The sequence below is a fragment of the Ips typographus genome, linkage group LG2 (assembly GCF_016097725.1).
Source record: "Ips typographus isolate SLU linkage group LG2, UJ_Ityp_2.0, whole genome shotgun sequence".
Taxonomy (NCBI): Eukaryota; Metazoa; Arthropoda; class Insecta; order Coleoptera; family Curculionidae; genus Ips; species Ips typographus.
The window spans coordinates 11,901,673-11,922,811 of NC_138423.1; the positions used below are offsets into that span (position 1 = coordinate 11,901,673).

The following is a 21,139-nucleotide window of genomic DNA, read 5'->3' on the forward strand; positions in this document are numbered from 1 at the left end:
GTTAGTAAGACAAAGTTGTTTTTAGCATAGCTTGTATGGTGAAAGGTTCACCCACTCACACTCAATCTGTGGAACAATCACTGTTTATGTGGTAAGATCAGTTTTCTTTGCCACCTATTGTACCTAAGCTTTGAAAGAAAATGTATACTGTACCTTGAACTGTGAATAAATAATTAATACAAACGTTCAGTGTACAAAGTTTTATTTGGAACAATTGAGTGTGTGGAAAAAAGAACACAATTATAATGTTAATAAACCTAGAATAGAACAGCTCATGTAGATAGCTCAATTGAAAAGTTGGTTTTTCGACAATACCTATCCATATACAAAAACTTTTGTCACCTGACTGATAATTTGACTGTGTAAGTCCATATTTTGTTCCTAGAAGGGGTTTCTCAGAGGTTTTACAGCCAGTTTAAGATTATTCACATTTCACAGTCCCATCAAATTTTGAGATTTAAGTCAGATATCAACAATGAATCATTTTAAGTTTTAGTTGCAACACTGGTGAAGACCCTCGCTGATGATAGTCCATGAAGTTAAGCACATTGAAGCTAAATCACACCACTTTTGAAGGAAGTATTTGGCCCCTTTGTTGTTTTCCCTGTACAGTAGGAAACTTATCTTCAAAGATCTGGCTTCATTGTCCACTGTTTTCATCACTTTAAATCGTTTGGTAGTGTCATGAAGAGGCTTGAGATAGGTGATTCGGTCATCCTCATTAAATATTTGCAAGCAAAACCAGTGTTTTCTTTAAGAATTTTGGCGCAAAAAAATCAAAACCGTTTTCCCATGTTAATCTCCTATGTCCAGGGTGCTCTTAGACACCTGGTATAATACAAATAAAACATCAACGATTTTGAGACTTTGACTTCGAATTTTTTTAACAAAAACCCTGTATTGTTTACTAAAAATCTCTTTGAGCTAGAATAGACTATTTCTACGAATTTTGAAAAACAACTTGTTTGACGTAACTTGGATATTCTTATTATTTGGCAACATTGTTTCTGATCAGTAGTATAGTAAACAAAACAAACGGACATAGCCAAATTAACGATTAACCTAACTTTGACTAGTTCGACGTCCTGTTACTCTTGTTTTCCTTTCCAAAAGTATGATTAGAATTATTAATTTATTAATTTAAAAACGGAACGGAAGGTTTTCAAAAAGCAAGTTGAAATATGATTTTGCATTATTTCGCTTATTATAGATTACGTTTATGTGGTAGTAATTAGTGTAAAGCAAATATAATAAAACATAATTATCATATTATACTGATGTCTGTAAACAGCCAAACATTTACAAAAATATGAAAATATATTTAGGTTAGGTAAGGTAAGATAACAGTATTAAATGAAGTAGCAACATTGCCAAGTGGTGTAACAATAGATGTTACGTCAGACCATTTTTAAATCATTATTTTATTAAATTTCGTGCTATTATTAGTCAATTATTCAACGCTTAAACAATTTTTAATTCACTAGAGGTTTAAAAAAAATGTTAAATCACTCTGAATGACATTTGCTTATTTAGTCATAACTACGAGGCCTCTGTCATACCTCAAATTAATAGAACTGAATTTTCGTGTTTTTTTAATATAGCACGTCGAAATTCAATATGATATTGTATAAAACACGTAATTTAAACCTGTTTATTCACTCGAAGAACATAGGAACTATTATCAGTTATTTTTACTTCAAATCAAAAGCAGAAGCAGTTTTCCATTGTATAGGTCCAAATTACAGTGTTAAAATTAACTAGAATTAAAATTATCGTCAATTTATCACCAAGAAGAAGAAGTGTCCGTGATAAGGAAAGTCAAAAGAAAAAGGGTTAAAAATACAGATAATGACATTTGAAAAGTCTCTAGTTTTTTTGGATTTTTGAAATACTTTGAAAAATAGTTTTTTGGTTATTTTTTTTATTTTGTTGTGACGATAATATTGGACTTACACCAAGTCTAACAACACCTCTCAACAGCATTTTAAAGCTCACTTTAAACTGGATTTATCAATCTTTTATTCCGACGTTTTGTCTTGTCCATCCTCAATCTCATTTTTTTTAAATGCTGCGCTTATTTTTTATTATTAGATTCTGATATTAAAAAATAAACCCTTTTTATTCCGAATTGAATGAAGTAAGTCTCTTTCTGGTCTAAATGCGTTTTACTCTGTTTTTTGACATTAAAAAAGAAATGTCCTATTACCGAGCCTATTATTAAAATTTCTTTTTAATTAAAACTGTGCTAGTGTATGATAAGGAACGTTTAAACAAATTTGGGATGGAGACAAATAAACAGGTAAACGTCACATTCAAAACGTACATTGTTGCGTCATCCCTTTTCACGTTGATTTTTGCCATAAATTTGTCTAAATTAGCAAAGTTGTAATTTTGGCAAACAAAGCTTTGTATTAGCTTGATACTTTAAAAATGCAGTCACTTTGCTACAATTTCAAAATTGCGACTTCTCAAACTGTCAAATTAACTTTTGATCGTAAAGTAGTGAAATAAATAATACACCGTCCATTTTGGAAAACATTTCAAATGTTGCTTTTGTCAAAATTAGAACAACTAAAAAAAATCACGTTAATTAGCTTCAAATGTAAAGTTAGGTTATGTGAGTTTTGTTTGTTTTAATCAATGAATAAAAAAAATGTAAACATAGCAGGAAGGAGCAATAGCAAACCAAGTGGGTGACAGAAACAAGGGGGAGGGGGGGGAGTAATATGGCGGCCGTCAATACTTGTTAATCTTGTCCACTGTACAACTTAATTTAAATTTGCAAAACTCAACTGTTAAAGAACCACAAACAAACAAAACAAACTAACACTATACTACAACAAATACAAACAACAAATTTTTGCGGGTTTGAAACTCCAAACTTTCAATGACTTTGCGTCAATTCAACTGCGCAGTAGGCGAATGCGCAATCAAAGATGGTGGACTTCCGTCCCCCTCGCTTAATGCACAAACGGGTTATAATTTGTATTATTGTTACCTCCTGATACTTGTTCTTTTTACTCATTGGTTTTAATCATCACAAAATTTGGTTTGGCTGGGCAAAATAAAGTCTTCACTATCTTCTACGTTTGTGATAGTTTCAAATGCCTATATAATTATTTACAGAAAAAATATAATATATATAATAATATATAATAAAACAATAATAATATATCAGTAGAGAAAAAATCTATCATCGTTTAACTACGCTTTAAACTAAAGGTTTGTGGGTTTTTTGAAGCTTCGGGAAAGGTAAAGTGCACTTTCCGTACCGGATGCGGTAAAGTAACTTGTCCGCACACTTTTATTTTTGAAAAATATATATTTAAATCAAAAAACAATATCTGTATATTTGATTTCTCAATCAAGAATAAACTTTTAATCACCTTTGTAGACTTTCATTTCAGTAATTTTTCTATACATTTTCGTTTAACTTTACTGTGCTTTTTTATGTTTGATTTCAATTCCAAATTTTTCTACACATAATTTGTTGTTAATTGCTTTATTAAAAAAATTGCCTTAATCTTTATGATTATTTTTTAAATAAACAATTTTTCAAATACAATAAATCATACACTCAGCTGCTTTTGGTCATCATAATTAAATTTCTATTTCCTTCTATACTTTGAAGTCTTAATAAATCTCCGTAGTTAACCGGCCAAATCAAAATTATCCATCCGAGCATAAAACAGGCATAAATCATCCAACAGTCCCGTGTTTGACTTGCCCGATTTCCTCTTCATAAACAAAAATAATGGCACTTGAAATCCGTAGTCAGATGGCTTAAAATTGTGCCCGCCACCGCGGACAAAAATAAAAGGGTAAACAGTACGATAAATCACCTGCCATAATGACAGTCGATGGCAAAGTGCCAAGGATTAATTACACTGGTTGCCGTAAGGTGCACATATGGCCTTAGTGCGTCACGCCTGGCTGCCGAAGGTTTTGGGGTGGCGACCGATCTATTCTTTTCCGTTCTACAGTTGTTTGTTGATGCTTCTCCCTGTGGTTTGCAATAGGGGCGCATTGTAGATTTATGGGCTTATTTTCAACTATTTGTTTTTCCCGTTGGCTATTTAATAAGACGTAATATGTAGATCATACACCGGAAAAAGTTCCTTCACAGAATCCAAAGTAAAGTAGTTGCGCGCCACAGAAGACGTAATTTTAAAATTTTTGCTACATTTTGGGGGTTTCCATGATTTTTTTTTGTTGAATTTTATATTTTAAGAAGAAGAACCAAACCTTCGACAAGAATAAAAAATAATACACGTATTTTCATATTATTGAAAATATTCACTTCAACAAGCCCGCCAGTATGACATAGTAAGTTACTGACCAATGAAAAGTAAGATATTGCGCGCCAATATCATTTGGAAGGTATGCGGCCTCAGATAGATGGGTTAAGAAAGACTGTTTTTTACCCTCTCATTGCTGTAGACCAAAGGGATAGGTCTGGAAGAGGAAGTCGCCACAAGTCCAGGAATTTTCCCTTTCGGGAAGTTCCCAGAGTTGCATCGGCGTCCCCTGTTCTGGAAAAAGGATGCCCCCGCTGACGGAGGGACTCTTCTAGCGCTCTTATTGTCCTCCAGAGTGGGAACTGCGGAAAGGTTCTACCCAGATTTTGAGAATAAAATTCTCGTCACCCAGGGGTGAGGTCTGTGGGAAAATTGCGGTCCTCATCTTGGTTGGTTGGGTGGTCCTTGGTTAGTCGTCCATCTGAAGCAAAAAGAAAATCTGGTTAATATATACCCGATACGTTTGTGGGGGGCTTCTAACTCCGGTTCGTAGTTTACTGCTTTGCGCAGTTTTCCGCCTTTAAATCTGTACTGCGCTTTGCTTGATCCTCGTACCCCAACGCGGCCGATGTGTAAGTTAACCTGACATTGCTTTCTATCCTCAATTTGGGTCTTCTTTTGAAGACTACGGCCTGCGTTTTCTCCACAGGTCAATCTTCCATTTGTTGCATCATTTCTCCAATGCTGTCTCCTCTTGAAGGTATCGGGTCAGGAGTCGGCCGCGGTGTCATCCGCGTAGTGCTAAGCTGGTTCGCTGAGTTCTAGAGGCGGATCTGAAACATAATAAACAAAATGCGGCACCTCCTGCTTCCATTTCTCTATAACTTGAATAAACGCTGTCGATTTTGACACAAAAGCGACGAGCTGAAAGAAAAAATCTGATTAGTTTTACCAGGACGACTGAAAAGCCGGCGTTCAGCATATTTATCAGAAGTCCTCTATGCCAAACCCTGTCAAAGGCCTTGGACACGTCCAGTAGTACGGCTCCTGTCGCTTCTTGCCTATTGAATCCTTGCGTGATGTATTCGGGCATCCTCAGGACTTGGAGTTCCGTCGATAGCGCCTTTCGAAATCCAAATTGCTCGTCGGCGATGACGTGCAGGACCTCTTCTTGCTCCTTTAACCTCCTAAAGTTGATGATTTCTGCCACTTTTTCCAAAGATAGCAGGAGGCTGATGGGCCGATAATTCTGGGGGAACAGCGGGTCTTTTTGTGGTTTTGGAAATAGGATGACATCGGCTCTCTACCAATCAGCAGGAAACTACCTTAGTCGAAGTATTGCGTTCACAATATTCAACAAGGCAGCCTTCCCGCGTCTCGAAAGTTTTCTCAGCACAATGTTTCCTACCTATCTCATCCCATCCTGGTGTCTTTTAAAAAACTATTAAAGCACATCACCTGCTTCCTAATCAACTCAATTCCATTGACTGTATAACAATTTTTAGAAAATATGTTATAAGCTTCCTGTTGGAAAAATGTCTATACACTTTTGACTTCAATAAATTAAAAGTCGTTTGTTTAAACTTGTATTGTTTTTTGTTTGTTTGTTTTGTGACGTTGCTTATGTATGTTACTGTAATTGTTCAACCAACACAGAATTTATTATTAAAGGTTGAACTTAGAAATTATAGTCCAATCTTTCAACTTTAAGGATTGACTTAACAACTATAATCCAGATGAAACGTTAGACGCATTGGTTTATTTTACAATTTAAAATGTTCTTGTTGAGGATAATCTTATATATACAAATATAAATATAAATGTATATATAAACAATCTTTATTTTCAATAGAAAAAAGGCTATCGACCACTTGGTCTTTCTGCCTATGTTTACAGTGGGATTTTTTATGGTTTTAGTATACATGTTAACTTCTTTCTAATTATTTACAATTTATTTACAAAAAAAAAAAAATCTTAGTTAAAGTGCTCTAGTAGGGTGGCAGTGGGAAAGAGGTAACGGGATTGTCTAGTTTGTCTTGTTATGCACAGTGGGTTTATTATTGTCCAGCTGTTTGGATTATTCTTCCATTTGTTCTGTAGTTGTATAAGTCTGTCTGTTATTTTGGTCATGTTTGTACGTTCGTAGAGAAGTTGGTTGGATGGGTTGTGTAGTGGGTTTTCTGGGTGTCTTATTTTGGTTATTCGTCTTAGAGCAATCTGTTCCGTAGTCTGAGTGTATCTTTTAGTTTTGTCAGTAGCGTTTGCTCTAAGTAAGTGTCCCTAGTCTAGAACTAGTCTACAGATGGATTTGAATATTTGTGTGGCGGTTTTCGTGCTAATACCTTTGTTTTTGTATGTCAGTGATCTAAAGTGTTTTGTCCGTTTAATAGTTTCAGTGGATAATCTTATTTTAATCAGAATTAGTAAAAGATTTATTTTATTCACAAAACAATTTTACAATACTTTTTTCTTGGGTTTCTGTATTTTTGTGTGTTTTCTTAATTACACATACCACATAGAGAAGTGCATTACAAACATCAAACAAAAATCAAATTGAGATATTACCTTCGAGTTGACATTTTCAAATGAGAAACCCCATTTTTTATTGCAATTATAGATTCTACGTAAAGTTCTGGGTATTTTTCATGTAGCATATCCTATGTCGATATTAAGCTGTTTTCAAGAAAATAACAGTTGAAAAATATAACATGTTTTTCGAAGGACATGAAAAATACCCAGAAATTGACGTAGAATCCATAAATGCAATAAAAAATGGGGGTTCTTATTTGAAAATTTCAACTGAAAGGTCGTATCTCAATTTTGGGACACCCTGTATATCTAATATTCTTCTCAAAAAATGCGCAGTTAAACATGATACCATACGTGTCCGAGCATTTTTCTTAAAGATAACTCCCTAAATTTTAATCGAATTTATTCCATACTTTATGGACACACTGTATTATACATTTTGCCAGTAAATAGGTACAAAACTAGGGCGCTAACCTTCACAAAAACTATGTTAATTATGAATAACTAGATGGAACACTATACCCCTGCCAATTAAACGTAGCTTCTCCTTTTTGGTAATAAAACTAACATAAAACCATCGGGCCCTAAATGGCGCGAGCCACCCTTCGTTCAAAGGGCGGCGGTGGTCCATTTGCAACAGAGGGTCGACTAAATCAAACTCCACTTGTATTATCAATTATTCAACGACACATCTGTCTGATATTTTTCCTACTTGTTACAGTATATTTCATCTAAGCCCCATTTTTTCCTTGTGTTCCGCTGCAATATGTTTGCCTTTTGGACTTCAAAGTTTCAGTTTTACTTGACGTCGGTTGCTTGTAAGGTTAGGACGTATTTACGGCATTATTTATTGAAGCCACCACTAAAACTCCGATCCCATGTAACTAACTTGGATTAGTCTAAACTCTCAAGCCTGAAATCCAATTATGATTTCAAACTGAAACTGTTTGATATATCCAGTCGAGCATTTCGGGTTAACCAAGGTATCTGTGTCCATTAACTCTGGTCAACCCGAAATGGCCCAGACCTGATAATTTAGTCAAAGTTTGGATTGCATTCGGAGAAACTTCCTTTCTTAACTGTAATGTGCTAAATCAGGGGCGTACACATTACTAATCCACTGGTTTTTAACCTTTTATTGATGTGTAAACTTACCTGCTTCAACACTTTTCAGACTAGGCTAACGTTTTTTCTTATGACGCATAATAAACAAAAACTATATAATGTAGTACGTAGTATGTACCTGGGGATTAATATGAATACTTCTAGGATACACAGACCCGTATTTGCTATTTGTTTTGAAGGGTATTCACCCTACTTTATAATTGCTAAGTAGCTAAGTTGCACATAAAACTGAAATCCTGCCAAACTTTTGCCTGTTAATTTTTTTTTTGCTAAAACGAATTGATACATAAGTGACATTGTTAAAAAAAATATTTTTTTTTACGGGCAAACTAAGAACTTTAAGGCCAGTTCTGCCTTGTATGCTCAGCTTGACATGTAGGTTAGTTTGATGGAATTATCTATATACAAACAATTCAATTCATATATAAATAATTAAGTTATAAGTTTTTAATAAATTGTAATTTTCCTGTCAGTTAGAACAATTAATATGAAAATTAGAATTATACTTTTAACACTTTGTGTCATTTTATTGATTGGGGTTGCACTAGGCTTGTATGAAGATGAATGGAAAACGTTTAAGGTATGTAATAGTGTTTTTGTTTTAATAATATAGTAATTGTAGTAAGGCTAGACTGATAAGAGTTGCTACTACACAATTACTGATAAATAATGACAAAAGTTATATTAAATTAAAACGGTAAAATATTTTAGGTAAACTTAAAAAACTAAGACTATGGTCAGTGTAAACCTATTATCCAATTGACAACAATTCAATTGAAAGGCTTAATGTGAAACAATGACAAGCCACATTTTTTTTAAATAAAATCTGAATTTTCTTAAGCTTGCAGTAATTTTATTAATATTGCCAACTATAGTCCCATAGGGCCATATGGGACATATCTAAATAAAAAAATGATAGTTTTTACTGGATTATATATATTATTTTTAACAATAAAAGTCAAATATCTTATTTTTACCTTTTTGAGGCTTGTCATTGTTTCAAATTACATTAAACAATATGCAAAATTTCAATTGCATATTGCATTATTATTGGATTGTGACTCTTAATCAAGACGTTTCGAAGATGATATGCTTCTTCAACATAAATTTTTGCAAAAACTCTAACTTATATATAATTATAATATTTTACAACAACCATCACTAGTTTCTCTTTAGAACAATTTTCAGTCAGATTTTGAATTTATGTTAGAGAAAGAAGACATATATTTCTTCTTTAAGCTTTATTTCCTTAAATATCTGTAAACCTTCAAACTTTACTGGAAACATGATTAGTGATAAATTAAAAAATGATTTAACAAAATAACTATGGGTAGGTTTTTCGGTTGTGGTCAAAGGATCAATTTGCTTGACCGTTTGTATTTGGACGTTTCGAGGCTGACTGACCTCTTCATCAGTAATGCAAGCTATAAAATTGACAAGAAAAAATCCAAAATAGGCAAAACTTAAACATTCTAATAATCTTGTTAACAAAACTATTAATAGACATCATTATTTTTACATGATTAAATTTGGTAGATTCATCACAACATATCATACAGAAGTGAAGAGCATGAGCAGCAAAGATGGAAGATTTTCCAGAAAAACCTTTACCAAATCACCCAACATAACATTCTGTATGATCGAGGAATTAAAAGTTACAAACTGGGCGTGACACCATTTGCAGATTTAACACACGAAGAGTATAAAACAATGTTGGGCTTAAAATTTAAGCCGCGTACAAACCGTCAAGAAAAAAACTATTCTCAAGTAATTAATTTTTTTTTTTGGTTTCCAATATATAAAGTTATAACAAATCTAACCTTTCTAAGGAAAACAGTGACGTTCCGCATTCTTTGGATTGGAGAAGTAGAGGAGCTGTTACACCAGTAAAAGAGCAAGGATTTTGTGGTTCTTGTTGGGCGTTCTCGGTGGTAAGCTATCGTTTTATTGTTTGTTTAGTAAAAAAGATGGTAGTTTAGTTTGCTTTTAGTGTAAGTGTTCACGTGAATATCCTTTACTCACCAGTCATAGTACGTACAGTTTTAAACGTACGTACGTACACAAACTTTGTTGTACTTCTATAGTTTAGAAAAAAACTATAGATTGTTTACCTAAGAAGGTATATGGCACAACAATTATTGCCTCGTTTTCAAAATATAAAACTGTTACATGGGTTGAAATGTGAAATACATTATAGTTATTAACAGCTTATGGTGATTATATAAAAGAAAAAAGACATCAAAATTGTGTCCAAGTTTGAGATTTTAATGATTTTAGTTCGATATATTTATTATGGTATCAAAATTAAACTCGCTCTGTAGACAAATTCAATATTAGAAAACACGATATTCATGTCAAATCTACACTAAACAGTATCAGTTGTGCAATGATCTTCAAAATATTCCAAGTTGTAAAGCTGAATCATCTGCATAGCTTTTTTAAATAAGATTCTCTCAACGACGTGTAAAATAAAAGCAAAACTGATAATGCTACATTATAATAGCAAATATCTTCAGTATGCTAAGAAGTAATTGTAAAACGTCCACCTGACAGAGAATATCTTGAAATACCAAAACATTTATAAAGTCACAAAATTGACCATATTTCTAAATTTCTCAAATATTTATCTGTTAAAATAAACACGTGTGACCACAGTAAAAATGATAAAAGTGAAAGTAACGTGAAAAAAATTAGGAATTCTATAAAATTCGAAAATAGGAAAAAACCATCTCGCTCAATTGACAAATCAAAAACTGGGTCACGTGATCGGCATAACTATGAAGTGCAATAAAAAATGGTAAAGCCGATCACGTGACTGAAAATCTTCAAATATTAGTAAACAGTCAGTTGATCGACAAATTTTCAATGTTAAGCAGAATTGTAAAGACAGACAAATGCGCATAAAATCTTGAGATAATTTAGATTTAAAAAAAGTCCAGGCACATCTGATTTGGTACACTTTCACAATTTAATGAAAAAATTCGATTTTTACAAAAATTTTACAATAGATAGGTCTCATGTGCTGTACGGAATATAGGATAATAGCAAATCATTTGCGGAAACAAAAAAAAATATTAGAAGTCGAACACTATTTACTAGGCACAACGTTTAGACACTTTTCTTATTTCAAAAAGTTAGAACATTATACAGAGTGTCCAGTTTAGAATGAAATATATGGGGATATTGAAGACAGTGGGATTTACAATATTGGTTCAATAAAATAAAAAATACAGACTGGTCTGCAACCAAAAAGAAGTCCGGATCAATAATGGAACATTTACTGAAAACCTTAAAAGTTATATTTGAAAAACCCATACATTTTGTCTATTGAGAGCTATAAATTAAACAAAAACTGATGTTAAAGGTAACGAGACCTGGTGATCACAACTTTAGTTTTTCTTATGGGAGCCATATTGAATTCTGTATTTTTAAAATGGTCTTGTGATATCCAGCCATGTATTTTGTAAAATTAACTTTGACCGTTCAATCGACCTTTTATCCCTTATAGTTTTCAATATATCCATACTTCCAGTCTAATTTGAGACACCTCGTGTTCAAGCTTCAACAAATAACACATTTTTAATAAACAATTTTGAATTAAATAATTGAAAAAGATATTTAGAATAATTTTTTTTTGTTAATGAATATGGGTTAGTTGCTAAGTAACTTCGAATTCACAGTTCTGTGAGATGATGAATTCAGTACGTAATACAGTTTATACTTGTTATACTCTTGTTTTTTCAAAAGTTGGCAACGTGGCTAAGAAATCGATCTAAAAAATCCAAAAATATCGTAAAACTCAATTTACAGTCTAAATTCAGGTTTTTGACTACTTCTATGTTTAATCAAGGATGCATTATTACAGACTGGTAGTGTAGAAGCTCAGTATTACCTAAAACATGGAACACTAATATCTCTTAGTGAACAGGAACTAATTGATTGCGCATCAAAATATGGTTCCAATGGATGCTATGGTGGCGAAATTGATGCTGGCTTCCAGTACATCAAGTAAGTTGAACAATTAATCCACTAAATCTGTGTGATGATCAAACTTTTCAGAGAACACGGTCTAGAGAGTGAAATTGACTATCCATACGAAATGATCAATGATCATTGCCGCATTAACACCAACCTTAGTAGGGTGACAATTCAAGATTATGTGGACATTGAGCCTAACAATGAAACTGCACTTCTGATAGCTGTTGCCACAATAGGTGTGTAAACCTTTCAATTGCAACTAAAATTACTAATAAAGTAGATTTTAGGCCCAGTTTCAGTGGCTTTTGATGCTGCCCAATTTGATATGCAATTTTATAAAGAAGGGATATTCGAAGGGAAAGCCTGCAGTCAAACTGAATTGAACCATGGAGTTCTTATTGTGGGATATGGTTCAACTGGGGATGTCGATTATTGGATCGTAAAAAACTCCTGGGGTGTTCATTTTGGTGTTGAAGGTTACATGTACATGAAAAGAGGTGTTAATCAGTGCGGTATTGCTTTACAACCTAGTTATCCTGTATTGTAGTTTTGGTATACTCTAGTGTTCTCTTAAATTCTAAATGTTATAGCTTTTAAAGGAAAGTGCTAATGTTTTTTTTGTAACAGCATTGCATGCTAGACTACGAAGTATTATTTGAAAAATGCATTTTTTTACTATAATTATTAAAATGTTGTTAATTAACTTTTATCATCTAAGAAATTTAATTTATTTTTCCCCTATTTTGCTTTATTCAAGCTACGTTGAACTTTTTGATATATGTATATTTTAAAGTGGGAAATTCATTGACAAAATTTCATACATTTTCGAGGGGTTCTAAACATCTCTAGTGAAGTTTTCATCTCAATCAAATAATTTCCAGCAAAGCTTGTAGTTTTTGGGTTTTTCCAGGATTTCTCGATAATATTTTATCTTGATGTTGCAAAGTCTTCTGAACATCTTCAGTGAATATCAGGAGTTTTCTAGCCTTTATAAACGGCAGTTAAATTGTCTTAATATTGTCTCAAAAGAAACTGTTAATTATTTTCTGTTACCTCCTATAAATTTTGTTTATTTTGTGTTAACCCTTATATTAGATTTGTTTAGTTTTTGAATGTTCTCGAACGTCGTGGTTCAGCTGTTTATGAAAGAGACGGACCTGCTTTGAAGGGTGAGAGAAAACTTACTGATCACTCTAACTAGGTTTTTTTCAGAATGTGATATTTTGCATCTAGTCTATCACATTTATACCTCAAATTATCTTAGGTCCTCTTTACAGCAAACTTAAAGAGTGTTGACAAAATAACGGTTAGTTTGTTAGTTTTTGTGATTGTTAACTAAAGTTTAAGTGGCCAATTTTATTAATATTGCCATCCCCAAGTCAAACGACTTATCTTTAAAAGTCCTCCAAATCTTCTCTTTTTCTTTGGAAAATGTTGGAATCTGTTATTATGCGAAGTCATCTTCAGAAGGATTTAAGTCCCTACCTAAAACTCCTCGTTAACCAAGTTAAAATAAATTATGGGTAAAAAATATGTAATGTTTTACACATTTTTAAGTTTTTGCAAAGGTTAAGTTTTAACCATATAGCAGGAACTGTTATAATATGTATAATATTTTTCCTACTCGTTTGCATTATAACGCTTTTAACAACCACTTATTAGGTTTAACATTTTTAAAGTTATTTCATATCGTAAATTTGTTACTATGGTTCTTATGGTAATCTCTTATCGTATAACTGTAAGACACTACCTGATATAGCATTATACTCATTATTCCCAATTATTACTAGTACTAGTAGTTATTATTACTACTCATTGCAAAATAGGATATCTGAGTAGCAAGTATAGGACAATTTAAGCAACAAAGCAAAGAGTATGGAATAGGCTGACACCCACCGATTCTTGTTTTATGTATTTAGAATAATATAAAATTTGCTGTTGATTGCAATGCCTGTTATGCCAATAACTTGATTTGACTCTTGGATAACAATTGTTTAAATTAGACAGGGATTTATTGTTAACGTGACTCTGACAGGTTAACTGAAGTGCTGCATTCAAAATCAGAATTATAATTATTCAACTACACAGTCTCGTTGACAATACAAATAGAGAAAGCAAAATCGTGACCGATCATCGTCTAGCGATAATCGTGAAGCATAATAATCAAAGGGATGCTCTAAATCTGTTCTCTAACGATTATCGGGTCATTCGGTTTCGTTCCTGCGGCTTTTCTACCTCTCATTATCGTTAACCGGGTGCAAACGGTAACTATTATGGTTACGGGCGTCGCGACGCGTCGTGGCCAGTTATCGCGCCCTTTTGGGACAGGCGTCGCCCTCGCACGTGTCCAGGGGGCTGTGCTTGCAACGCCGCCCCAGGTTACGGTCATTAAACCTTGAATTATTGATATTTTTTTTTTATTTATTGTTTCAAAAAACCAAGATTTTTATCAGAATTATATTCTATTAAAATGTATTAACTTTATACCAAAATAAGTTGACAACATTTCTCCTTTGAATCGAATGGAAGCTGTGTTGAACATACAGCAGATAATGATTTGTTGAATCAATTGAAACAAAAATCTCAAATTTTTAACCTCTGTTACTAATGGTTAGAGTAGAGATTAAAAAGCGCTAAAATCCTGAAAAATAACGCTTAAAAAGTAACATTTTTTTCCCTCAAAAAAGCATAAAAATCTGTAAAGAAGCTTTAAAAAAAGCACAAAATTCTTTCAGAGATGTACCTAATTTTTTTAACTTTTTTTGCGTTCATATTCTAGACATTTTTTGAAGCTGTTAAACTGCTTTAGAAGCATACGGAAGATTTTTGAACAGTTTAAAGAGCATATTGAAGATTCTGGAATGCTTTAGAGGCATTTGTAAATTCTTAGACGGTTGTAGAATTTTTTGGAAGCTTTTAGACTATTTCGATATCTTTTGGGAGCATCTAGACTCGAGTCTAGACTAGTTGATGATCATCTGGAAACTTTTAGACCGTTTTGGAAGGCTTTCGACTGCTTGAAAAGCATTTTGGAGTTCCCGTAGTGTTTTAAAACCTTTTTAAACTACTTGAGGGGAATTTGGGAAGGTTTTTGGACATTTTAAGAAGCATTGATGATTTTGGACTGCTTTTAAAGCAATTGAAAACTTATGGACGAATGGCTTTATTTCAAACAGGTATGTCAAGCGTTGTTATGGAAACGCCGAAAAAGTTGGTGAGTAGATTGTTAGTAGAAAGCGAAAACGCTCTAGAGCAGAAAATTATTCACTTTTTGCGCACGCGCGGCGAATAACCACTTTCTGCTTATGGCTGCTGAAATGGAAGCGTACATGAGGTACTTCAAAGTCAGTAGTCGAAAAAAGCATTTGGAATATTTTAGGCTGTTTTGTAAGCTTTTGCAAGGCATTTTTTTTTCTAGTGTTTTGGAATGTTTTTAATTTTTTTTTGACTACTTCGGAGCATTTGGAATTTGGCCAGTTTAAATTTGTAAATTGATTCTTACCCATTTTGCAATAGATAATTGGTATGTTTTTGTCACTCAGAAGCCTTCAATATCTCAATATATCTATTGCAATTGTAAATTAACCTATACAAAAAATAGCAGCAAATAAGCACAAAAAACTAAATTAAGCATAAAAAAAAGAAAAAAGCATGAAACAAATCTGTCAAATGAGGTGTTTTTGCATAAATCTTTCACCTTAGATGTCAAAGGTTGGTTGCTTTTATTATTTACAAAATGCAAAATTCCTGGAAATCCGGACTCTACACCACCATTTTTCTCCACTCTCTTTTCTTCCTCTTCTTGTTTTTTACTAAATAGTTTTCATATTGTAAATAGTTTTTATATTTTCTTTATTCTTCTCACACATAATCACAATATGATTATCTTTGTTCATTTTACTCGCTCTTTATAAATCTGTTTCAAACCTCGCTCTCAAGCTTCTCATAATTGACATTCTCTAGCACGTAATCCTCTCTTTCCTCTACTACTCCTTTTTCCCTCTTTTCCAATCTCACGTCTTTTCTTTCTAATTACTTTGCTTTATCTCTCTAGTTCTCATTTTGAGTACATTTTAGTTTTTTTGTTTCCCTGTTCGACTCTATCTACCAATTCTTAGCGCAAACCTTTCTTAATACAATATTTTACATTACTTTCTCATCATTCAGTGTCTTTTTGTCACTTTTTCAGTTTTTATGTGTAATTTCCTATTTATTTTCTGTTTTTTTTTTGTTAATTTTCTTCTTTTAGTGTATTGTACTCTGTCCATTCCTTCTCTTCTACTTTTCGTTGTGTTTTCTGCAAGGGTTCCTTAGAATGATTCCTTCTCCTTCTCTCTTTTTATTATGCCATTTTGATAATGGTATTTGCAAGGTATTTGGTTATTTGATATGTTTTAAGTGTGTTATTTTCATCTACAAATGACGCTTTTTAAAAAACTTTCAACAAATAGCGAATACCGCAAGTTCCAGATCCACAGACTTGCAGTTTGAATTTGTGACATTTAACATGCCTTAGTTAACCAACACCATTTCTTACCTGTCTTAACATCTAGAATATGTAGGTTAGGTTAGTATGAGATATGAGCAGAGTGAAAATTCTAATGGTAAGTCTACAGTTTCAGCATCTGTGCAAATCACAGCACTGTTCGTTGTTTGTGGTGGGTCACCACAAATAGTTGGATCAGAAAAGAAATCAGTTTTTCGAAAATGAATGAACTACCCATGATACTTAAAAAATCAATTAGCCGTAAATAATGCAGACAAAGACAGTTTTTCAATGAAACAAAAAGCAAACACGTGATATCTGGTTAACCATGAAAATTATTTTAAAAAATCGTCTATGTTAGATTCCAAATTAGTAATTATTGACGATAACAAAGAAATAGAAAAACTATATTATTAAGTTTAGTTTCAGTTTTTTTGAATTGTAAGCAATGTAAAAAGAGAAATTATAAATAATAATTAAAATAATAAGTATAATAAAAAGTAAATATTTAGCTTATTAACTTATCAGAGAAAAAATAGAACAATTAAAAAAATTGGCTAGTCTCGAGCCACTTGCAAAAAGAGTTAAATAAACAATTTTTTTGTATTTGCAGCACAAACACGATTATGTTGTTTTATTTATAATTACTACATGAGTTATAGCATTATGATAATAATACATATTTTTTATAATATTTCCAGAGATATTTGCTATTTTTTAACAGCTTAGTAACGGATACCAGATCACAACAACAGACTGACAACTGTAAAATATGAAATACCAGGTGTCCAAAGGCGCCCTGGACATAGGAGATGAACATGGGAAAACGGTTTTGATTTGTTTGCGCCTGTACCGTTGATTTGATTGAAAAATCGTATTCATGAAAGTTGTAGTACCTATAACGGACGAGTTTTCTGTATTTTTTTCAGATCTCTAACTTAAGCCCTTTCGTCGTAAAATACGATTAAAAATGAGAAAATTTAAACGGATAAACAGGTCATTGTTGCTGATACGGTTGCTTTCGTTTACGACGAAAGGACTCAAGTTAGAGATCTGAAAAAAATACAGAAAACTAGTCCGTGATAGGTACTACAACTTTCAATACGATTTTTCAATCAAATCAACCGTACAGGCGCAAAAAATCAAAACCGTTTTCCCATGTTTCCCATTTTGCTAGAACTTGTACTTCCGGCGTAGAAAAACTCCATTTTGTTATTAGTACAAAAATTAATTTCCTTATTGTACTAGTAAAGAATTAATATCGATAGTAATTTTTGACATGAAAAAGTTCGAAAAATTGCTCGAAATCTGTTATGTAATTATAACGTTTTTTATTGGACCTATAAAGAACTGATGAATAACTAACTAACTAATGAATCTAACTGTGAAATTTGAGTGGATTGCCCAGAATAAATCTTACATTTATGATTACGCAGCTGTTAAAAGGAAATATAAAAAAGCAATGTTTCTTGTTTTGACAGTTGTTGCTATACTGGAGTTGGCACAAGCCGACAGAAATAATATGATTTATTAAATAAAATTGTGTACGATGTACAAAGTAAATCCTCAAGAAAACAGGAGGATTTCGTTTATTGTATGTACAAATTCTCCCACGGTTTTTTAACCTGATAATACAATACCTACATTGTTTTTAAGGAAACACTTCTGGTCACATTTTAATACTGAATCTATACAGTTTACAAAATACACAAAATATCTGAAATTTTGCATTGTCACAAAAAAGGTTAAAAACCAGTTTCTAAATAATAAGATAATTTGTTCACTTCTAATCTGACAGTGTTTTATTACAGTGTTTTATCCGGTGTTGCCAGAGGGTCAAACATTTTGATATGTAAAATGTGACATCGTTAATTCATTCATATTATTAATAATAAGGTTGAAATTGAAAGTACGAAAATGAAACAAAATTGCTATGATGTGAGAAATTCCAATAATTAATATCAAAATGATCAGCCGCTGCAACTGTCATGGCTATGTTAACATCAGGCAAGTTTAAGACACTTGTAGAGGTCTCTGGCAACTTTTGAGAAATTTTCTTTTGTTGTGAATACTTACCATAGCGTGTCGTAGAAAAAGTATAGTATTCAACGAGCATGAGATATGTAATGAAAGTCATCTACCTATGGGTCAACCAACTTGCTGTGTCGACTATTTCCCTTAATTATTGTAACTATTGTAAACTGCTTAGAGTAGCATTTGTGTTTATTTCAATACAATTGAAACATTGTTAGATTATTATTCGGTTAACTTTCGTGCCATAAGCTGTAGTTACTCTGAGTAGTCAACCCTCATTATTGTCATTTGCTGATTTTGTTTTAAAAAAGAAACTTATCAGTTTAAGTGATTTAACTCATGTAATGATACTCACGAAGATAAAGTTTGTAAAACAAGCCGAAGGCGAGTGTTGTAAATCATTGAGTGAGTAATAACCATTACCTGCGAGTAGAATACTATACTACAGTCATACAATAGTATATTGTACAACAAGGGTGAAAAAGATGTCCCTATCGCACGAGGACGATATGGACAATTCGCCCGAGTTTTACAGGCTATTTTTTCTACGACTAATTGGAATTACTTACCAAATTTCACACAAATAAACTCTCAATGTTTGAAACGTTTCCGTGTTTACATTATCACTTTTGACGCAGCCAAAGTTTGACCGGTGTCCCGGATTGTCACCGGGTGACAGCTGATTAACTTCGTCTTTTAGGTTGAAGTGTTGAATGGATTTGATTCATTGTAAATTGCAAGTTTGTATCATTTGCTTTATCATATAATAAAGTAGATGTTTTTATTCTTTAATTGAACACTAACTGAAACTTGAACGGCTTTTTCATTGCTTCAAAACATAAGCCAAAATGCAATGTTTTGATGCCAACTGTCAGTGAGGATGACAATCAGAAGAATTATTTTGTTTACGTTCTAGACTAGCTGTAATTTCTCTATTTCTTTACGCACGCTGAAGATTGTCTAGCATTCTGTATTCGTTCAACCGTTGGCAATTGCCTACTTATCCGTTCTCTAAACTGTTAAGGAATGAACCAATATCCCTATAGGAGTAGAAAAATAGTATATTTTGACTGTTTAATAATATGCTTATTACTCACTAGTTCTGAATAGATAATAAAACTTGCAAATACTACTATCTATATTGTACTTTACCTACCTTGTAAACTTGTAAACTGCCAATACACACACACTACAACGAAACATACTTGAAAAGTAACAAAAATCAGTGTGACTTTGGTTGAATGCATTTTATACCTTCATCATCAGGGCATTTTATTTGGTTATCTGTTTCTGAGTTAGTTTTTCTTAAATATGATTACCGTTAAAATTCATTCCATAAAGCTGTAAAATCAAAAAACACACACTCTTAAAATCTAGTCAAATCAGTTTAAATAAACATTACGAAAAGCATTTTATTTGTTTAGCTTTTTGAGTACAATTTTGACAGTTATAACAATGTCAGTTACAGTTCTGTCCTAAACTTGGAATCCCATAGAAGTACAAAATGAACACGACATACTTGAAAAGATACATAATCAGTCTGACTGTCGTTGAATGCATTTTATACCATTATCAGTACATTTTTGGCATCTAATATGTAACATTTGGAAAAAAATTTGAATATGACTTTTCTAGAACCCTTTGTCAATTTTTGGGAGATTTTCAGTAGTATTTAGAGGTCTCTGGAATTTCCAAAAGGACTAAAGAGTCTTTTGGCAAATGTGGAATGTTTCCTAACCTAACCTAACTTTCTACATTTTGTCGTTCGACAAACGGTGGTGTTTTACAAGGAAAACACTTGTAGAGGCCTTTAGCATATTTATAATAATTCTAGAGATCTCTGACAAATTTCCAACATTTTTTAATGGTTTGGGACACTTGTGGAAGCTTCTGGCCATTTTTGAAAATGTTTCTAGTGGTATTTGAAATGATCTGACATTTCCAAAATGATGCTAGTGGCTTCTGGCAACTTTAGAGAAATAATGTTTAAGACATTTGATAGATTTCAGTCAAGTCTATAATATTTTAGAACAATTGTTAAACCCTCTGGCATTTTCTGTAAAGTTTTTAGTCTCTACTATAATGGCAATTTTCGAACATTCTAAAAATTTCTAAGACACTGGGGAAACTTATGGCAATTTTTGTAAAGCCTACAGTGGTATTTCAAAGCTTTTAGCATTTCCAAAATGGTTTTCAATAAGATTTAGAGGTCTGTCAATTTTCTAATAATGGTTACAACATTTTTAGTGCCCTGTGAGTCTTCTTTTGAAAAGTTATTTTTTCTACTGCTTTCTTGTCAATTTTCAAAATCAAATCAGTAAATTTTAATGAACTTAATTCTATAAATTGATTAAGGCAAAAAGAGAAGAAGTGTGTGAATTAATTATGGAAGACAAAAATAGACCCTACAAAAGAAAAATTATTTACACATTTAGATTTAAAAATTAAAAAAAATATATACAGAGTAAATACTATAATTTCTTCTTTTGAATGTTATTTAACACACTAGGCAAAGGTCACCACTAGGCAATCACCCACCAAAAATAAAAAAAAAAATAAATGACTCGCAAGGTTGATAGTAATTATTATAATAATATGTGACGAAAAATACGTGACACTCGATTTTTTAAACAATAATTTTGTCTTCAATAGACTGGTATGTATAATTAACTTAAATAATTAAATAGTAACTAAATCCAAAACATCTAGACTAACACGTGCTGAACTACTTTTAGAGATAGTAAACGTA

The 21,139-nt window shown here is 32.4% G+C and overlaps 1 protein-coding gene across 1 annotated transcript; it reads left to right on the forward strand.

The window, feature by feature from the left end:
• Nucleotides 1–8,316: 8,316 nt before the first annotated feature.
• LOC145724473 (cathepsin L-like) lies at nucleotides 8,317–12,591 on the forward strand. Its single transcript, XM_081972769.1, has 6 exons — nucleotides 8,317–8,472; nucleotides 9,429–9,659; nucleotides 9,722–9,823; nucleotides 11,758–11,900; nucleotides 11,952–12,106; nucleotides 12,158–12,591. Exons 1-6 carry the CDS (start codon nucleotides 8,380–8,382, stop codon nucleotides 12,415–12,417), a joined length of 984 nt encoding a protein of 327 aa, XP_081828895.1. The 5' UTR covers nucleotides 8,317–8,379; the 3' UTR covers nucleotides 12,418–12,591.
• Nucleotides 12,592–21,139: the final 8,548 nt, after the last annotated feature.

Excerpts from the sequence above, each read along its gene's own strand:
- LOC145724473 (XM_081972769.1), top strand. The coding sequence starts at position 8,380 with ATGAAAATTAGAATTATACTTTTAACACTTTGTGTCATTTTATTGATT. Across the intron at positions 8,473-9,428 it reads ATGAATGGAAAACGTTTAAG|ATTCATCACAACATATCATA; the intron begins GTATGTAATAGT and ends TAAATTTGGTAG. Across the intron at positions 12,107-12,157 it reads GATAGCTGTTGCCACAATAG|GCCCAGTTTCAGTGGCTTTT; the intron begins GTGTGTAAACCT and ends AGTAGATTTTAG.